The sequence below is a fragment of the Coccinella septempunctata genome, chromosome X (assembly GCF_907165205.1).
Source record: "Coccinella septempunctata chromosome X, icCocSept1.1, whole genome shotgun sequence".
NCBI classification, from domain to species: Eukaryota; Metazoa; Arthropoda; class Insecta; order Coleoptera; family Coccinellidae; genus Coccinella; species Coccinella septempunctata.
This window is the reverse complement of record NC_058198.1, coordinates 19,402,066-19,408,659: the sequence shown is the minus strand read 5'-3', so window position 1 is coordinate 19,408,659 and position 6,594 is coordinate 19,402,066. Positions and strand designations below refer to the sequence as shown.

Sequence of the window (6,594 nt, the reverse complement as noted above, 5' to 3'; positions counted from 1 at the left end):
TTTTGTAGAGAATTCTCCAGAGAATTCTCGGCTGTTGCAAACGGGCTGTAAGGACATGTTGCATCCCATTTTTCGATGAGCCTGTAACATCATTTTGACGATATCTAGATATTTTCATATTGCGGAGATTTGTGATTGCCAAGAAAATTTTTGGTCACTTCTACAAAGGACAACCAGGCTTCTTTTTCAAAGTCATTCAATGCTGCCAGAAACCGTACTTGTTTCAATAGATTGTTTATTTTATAAAGTAAAGTAGGGTTCAGAAGTGCGAACATGGACAATTTACACATGTCTTTTATTTTTATAACGGGAGCTAAACAAACGTAAGTACTATTATTTTTGTAATAAGGTGAGGAATACCTAACAAAAAAAATATAAATCTCTTAGGTGGGACATGTTGCATCCCATTTTTTGATGAGCCTGTAACATCGTTTTGACGGTATTTATATATTGCGGAGATTTGTGATTGCCAAGAAAATTTTTGGTCACTTCTTCAAAGGACAACCAGGCTTTTTTCAAATTCATTCAATGCAGCCAGAAACTGAACTTGTTTCAATAGTTTGTTTATTTTATAAAGTATCGTAGGGTTCAGAAGTGCGAACATGGACAATTTACACATGTCTTTTATTTTGATAACGGGAGCTAAACAAACGTAAGTACTATTATTTTTGTAATAAGGTGAGGAATACCTAACAAAAAAAATATAAATCTCTTAGGTGGGAGAACCCTTGTTGAATAGTGTTATTTAATTCAGTATCTATATTTATGAAAACTCACCATATTGTAGAACGAATATTGTTGTTAGGGCTAAATATAGGTGTGAACATAAACTTGAGATTAGCCGGCTAAACTTTAGTTTAGCTTCAGGGATATGCTGTAACATTCACACCTCGATCCCGTTAAAAAAATCTGCAGAAATATTGATTGGCCATTATTGAAAACTAAAAAGAATTAAACTAAATAACATATTTTTTACCGAAGAATATTTCAAATGCAGATAAACGAGGAAACGTTAAAAGGCAAATCTACAAATATGCAATTACAGGAGAGTTTCTCGACCAAGTCCTATCTTCCAAGTGATGATTCTTGAGTTTTTCAGTTGTAGAGTACACTTTTATTGGGAATTCATCTCCCAAAGCTGTTATTCATTATGAAATCGGTGAAAAACGGGAAATAAATTTAAAAAACTTGACACTTTAGTGACAAATGTCTGAAATGTCAATAATTAGACAGCGTTCGGAAGATTTTCAGATTCAATTCGCTTTGAATCAAAATAACACTAATTGGTAGATATTGGAAACATGTGCATTATGAGAAATCCGAACGTAGGGCTTCTCATAAGGACCACTCCGAACACCGTGGGAAAACTTCAGGAATACCTCATGCAAATTCCACTTGGTTCTTATCTTTGAATGGTTTTATTTTTAGTAGATTTGAACAATTTTCAATTTTTCATCTACTCCATCGTTGCATCTCAAAGAATATCTGCATCAATCCCGATAATAGTAAAGTATGAAAAACTTTATATCTATTAAATATGTATAAATTTCCTCCAGTAGGGTCATGTATTCACACACATGATTGGTATTGAAACTATTTAATTTTTAGGTGATTCAAAATCTACTTCAACATTTACTTTTCTCGCAATGCAAATGGCCAATTTCAGTCATTTTCTGTGTATGTTGATTCAGCAATTCGCTTTTTAACCCTAAGTTTTTTCTTCTTCGAGAATGGACCTTGGAAAATTAGACCTGTGTTTTTAGCAATCATGCAGCACTATTTGTGATTTGTTTGTTTTCTTGACTGGCGAATAACGCAAACAGGACTTCTTATCGATTCCTCAATAGATATCTGTTATCTCACATAAAAAGCATATATATTCTACAACCACCGTGAAGGAGAATAGTTTTGAGGGAAGCGCCACAACATTTTAGTTATTCGAGCATCCACTTTGAGCATGCTAAATGTAAGTAAATTTGTTTAAATATATTTTCATCGTTCATTCAATATCTAAGATTTAATAAGTATGAAAATTGGATCGAATAACTAGAATGGAATTTACTCGACAATCTTGGTTAGTTTTTCTATAATATAAGACAGTTCAGGAATATCATTGAAAGTATAGATTGTGAATATTGAATAATGTTTGCAATGTAATGGTATTTTTTCACTAAACTGTTTACCTTACGTTTGCCAACGGAATCCAATGCTATCAACACAACTCCGAAGGTTTTAGGGAGATGATTCCTCGATGAGAATAAGCAGGGGTAAATATTTTTCGAAAGCGACCTCCCTTCCAAGATACATTATTTGTAAGGCGATGACGAGTTGACAGTTTTTAATTTTTTTTATGGGTTCTAAAGAACACTGAGTCATAAAACTATACATAATATGAAGCACTAAGTAGATGGTACTCACACATTTTTTTTAGATTTCATAACTTCATTATTAGGGGTTGAAAATAACAACCCCTTATGATTTTCCTTCAAAAATTGTTTTCGTGCGCTGGATTTTCGAAAAATAAAATTCTCTCATGGTTTCCCATTCGATCCTGGAGAAAAAAAGTCTCTTGCAAAACTTCGATACTCTCGATACTTTTCTCGGAATAAATAAAAATTTACAAGCAGTATACGAAGGTCTATAAGGCAGAGAGTTGATGCATGTATTCCAGCGGGAGATGAAAATATGGAACACTTCCACGATGAGATGGAATGAACAGTGATCAGAACTGCTTGTAAGTTTTTATTTATTCCGAGAAAAGTATCGACGAAATTTTGCAAGAGACTTTGTTCTCCAGGATCGAATGGGAAACCATAAGAGAATTGTATTTGTCGAAAATCTATAGCACGAAAACAGTGTTTGAAGGAAAGGGATAAGGGGTTGTTATTTTCAACCCCTAATAATGAAGTTATGAAATCTAAAAAAATTGTGTGAGTAACATCTACTTAGTGCTTCATATTATGTATAGCTTTATGACTCAGTGTTTTCAGAACCCTTAAAAAAAATTAAAAACAGTCAACTTGTCATCGCCTTCCAAAGGCTGTATCTTGGAAGGGAGGTCGATTTCGAGAAAAATTGATAGGATCTACCGTTGCTTATTTTCATCGAGGAATGATTTTCCTAAGTCCTTCGCATTTGTTTACAGACATCTTGTATTATGTTACTTTTATCTGATCAGATAGAGGAAGGACAGTCCGTTCTTTTTAGGCTTGTGAATACTCTGGGATGAACCCACTGAATTGAATCTTCCTATCTTCTAATGAACATTGAAAGCAGTGTTCGAAATTGAGTTAGCTGGTTCTGAAATCTTCATTATCTTATTTATTTGCATACTGTATAAGTAGTTGAGAATTTAAATTTGAGTTCAGCTGATTCGATTGAACGAGACTTTTAAGTTGTTCTTTAATATCGTTTAGCTATCAGACCAATGGATCCAATATGTTCTTTTACAGACACAGTTGAAAGGCAATCAAGTTTCCAGAAAAAAAAGGTCATTTGAATACATATCTTTTGAAGAACCTCAATGAAAATGAGCAATGGTGGAAAATAAAAAAGGGTTGGCAATTTCACACCTCATTGAAAAATTTAATTCTAGAAATTTGAGATATACCTCTGCAAAATTCAATTTGTTTATCCCTGGCCCTATGAAAAAATTGAATGAATCCATAATGAAGTCGACATCTTTGAAGCAACGTAACCATTCAACGTTCAACGATTGAGCGTTTCCGCGCGTTTCTTGAAAGAAACCTCTCGTCCTATTTTAAGGTACTGAACCTATATCCGAATTTATTCCTATTAATCTTGCGACACCATGTATCGATTGAAATTTATTCTGGGAGGATTCTGCATTTCTTCATAAACTTTTTAGGGTTTTCACTCCCAATCTCTGAAACAAAATCAATTGAAAATGAAATCAACGATTTGCTCCTGCGTAAATTCTTGCACTAATTTGTCAGGAGCAAATTAACTAGAAAAAAATTGTTGCCTGACAATGAACTGAAAATAAATAACGATGAAATTATAATTCTAAGTTGTAACGTTTCGGAGTCTATATCAGACTCCTTCATCAGACGAAAAATCTATTTTTGAAAATCTTCTGAATTGTCGCTTTTTGTTTGACATTAATTGTCAACACACAGAAACAGAGACTGCATAGAAACGTTGATTCATTTAATTTTGAAATTACCGGATGACAGTTCTTTCCTTAGTAAATTGATCCAAATATGATCTATTCCTACCGAACAATTTGCCAAATTATTATCTTGATCTAATAGAATACACGTAGACTCTTCAATTTTTTTTTTATAATAGCCTGGTTCCGTCATTAAAATTTTAGTGTTGTCCCAATCCATCATGTGGTCTCCCGTATTAAAACAAATGTGATCTGAATCTATAGTCTACACAAAATTTGTTTGGTTTTCAGATTATGGCCTTGATGGCCACTATGGTAGGAACCGTATTTTGTGACTGCTACGGAGAGGGCAAAGGTATTCATCATATCAATGATTGTACAGGGACGTTTTATGGAGGTGGTGGTGGTATGTACTATTTCACTGATGGACCGAAAAGATTTATTGCGGGTAGTGGTGGTTCCTACTATGGAGATGCAGGTGCAGACGAATTTAGTGCTGGTCAATCAGGTGATTATCATTTTGGTGCTGCTAGATCAAATCATCTCAAAGGACAAGGAGTTGTACAAGGAGGTTCTGGAGGTGTTTACTACTTGCCCCATGGATATGGAACGGTGTATAGAGCCAGTGGTGGCGTTTATTATGGAGATTCTGGCGGAAATGGAATGAGTAAAAGTACCGGAGGTACTTTCATTATTAGAGCTTCCGATATAGAGGTATAAGTTAATGATATTTGCATCATTTATTGTTAAGAGATATGAAACTACATTGAATATTACATTATAATATTCTTGTTTTGCATCCTCAAGCAACCTTTATATTCGTATATTCATCAAGAATAAACCGTTGTTGACAGAATGATGTGTTTAAATCTGACACTGAAAGCATTTCCTCCTTATTTATATAAGATTTCATCTGAGAGATTCTAGCTGACGTTCATCAAAGAAAATCACCAACTTTATCCAGGTTGATGTCTGGGTATCTAGGAAGAATTCACCACGATTAAAGGATTCTGCTCTTGACGATCCCTGTGCTCTGATTATTCTCGATGATGCAGCGCATTTTCGCCCACTAAGAGAAAATCCGCACTCCATGATACCTTTGAAACTGTAGTTCTGAAAGAACTGCGGAAAATGTTGCTTGAAATACGCTCCTTCATGCATGATAATGCAGTTGATCATTTGAATAAGATCGTTGGTCTCGAAAAAAGTGCAAAATTCATCCATGAATACAATATTTACAAGGAAAGGCTGCTTACAAGTAAGTATGATTAGAACGTCAGAAGAATAGAAGATACAATAGACAAATAATGATCAAAACAAAATGAAAGTACTGAATGACGGAAACCACTTATCGTTGGTTTCGAGAAGAGCAGAAGTCGAGCAAGATGAATTAACATGATAATTCAAAATTATAATGTGCAGATCATACAGAATAAGTGAGTAGCTATACGATTATCTGGGGAGACCCTTCAGGGTGGAGCCAGGACTAGAGATTGTCAACCATTCATGGATTACATACAATTGACCGTTGACCCATATAAGTTGTAACGGGGTTTTCCTCGGTGGACTCGAGCGCCAGCTATTCTTCAAGGCAGAATAGCAAACCTACCCTGGCAGCTACTAGCCGGAGACAGGGTTCCCTTGTGTCTAGGGTGTTAGCGACGCACAATGATAGGCAGAATCAACGTATACAACTTTTATTTGTCGATTCGAAAAAGGGGAACACAAATAGCACTATTACAAAATTCGGTGACTCGAAATCAATGAGATTTACAGGGCAAAACTGACGGAATAACACTGGATCCGATCTCAAACGGTATACGGGGGTTAACGGACTTGTTCGCCAGCCAGAACCTGAGACGTACACTTGACGGACAGATATTGGACTTCAGCCAGGTTAGGGGATAAAAGACAGCACAGAAATACGACGGCTCACCCTTAGGCTCGTTCGGCACTCCCCGGGCATCCGCACCAGCAGAATGCCTCCCTAACCGTAAAGGTGAACACCGGAACGGGGTAAAAAGACGGGAACTGGGGAAAGGGTGCGCCACCCCAAAGTGTCCTCGGTACCCCCCGGGCGTCCGCACCAGCAGGGTACTTTAACGACAGTAGGGGTGAACTAGATAAGACGGGAAATTTCGGGAAAGGGTGAGCCACCCCAAAGTGTCCTCGGTACCCCCCGGGCGTCCGCACCAGCAGGGTACTTTAACGACAGTAGGGGCGGAGCTCAGACTCGGGTATGAGAGGGATGCAGACGGAAAACTGAAGTTCCAATATTAAAAAAAAATATAACGGTGTGTCGTCTTACCTCTGGTTCTATCTTCGGCCACTTACACTCAAAGCGCGACAAAAAGACTCGCCCCAACTGAGGTGACGGAGAAAAGGCAAAGCAAAAAAAAATTTTAAACTCTCCAAAAATGAAAACCCCAAAAAAAACAATTTTTCTAAAATAACTCGGCGGA

The 6,594-nt window shown here is 36.5% G+C and overlaps 1 protein-coding gene across 1 annotated transcript; it reads left to right on the top strand.

Annotated features, from left to right (window-relative positions):
• Positions 1-1,809: 1,809 nt before the first annotated feature.
• Positions 1,810-4,920, top strand: LOC123321593 (keratin, type I cytoskeletal 9-like). Its single transcript, XM_044909271.1, has 2 exons — positions 1,810-1,966; positions 4,424-4,920. The coding sequence occupies exons 1-2, from the start codon at positions 1,958-1,960 to the stop codon at positions 4,850-4,852; spliced, it is 438 nt and encodes a 145-aa protein (XP_044765206.1). The 5' UTR covers positions 1,810-1,957; the 3' UTR covers positions 4,853-4,920.
• Positions 4,921-6,594: the final 1,674 nt, after the last annotated feature.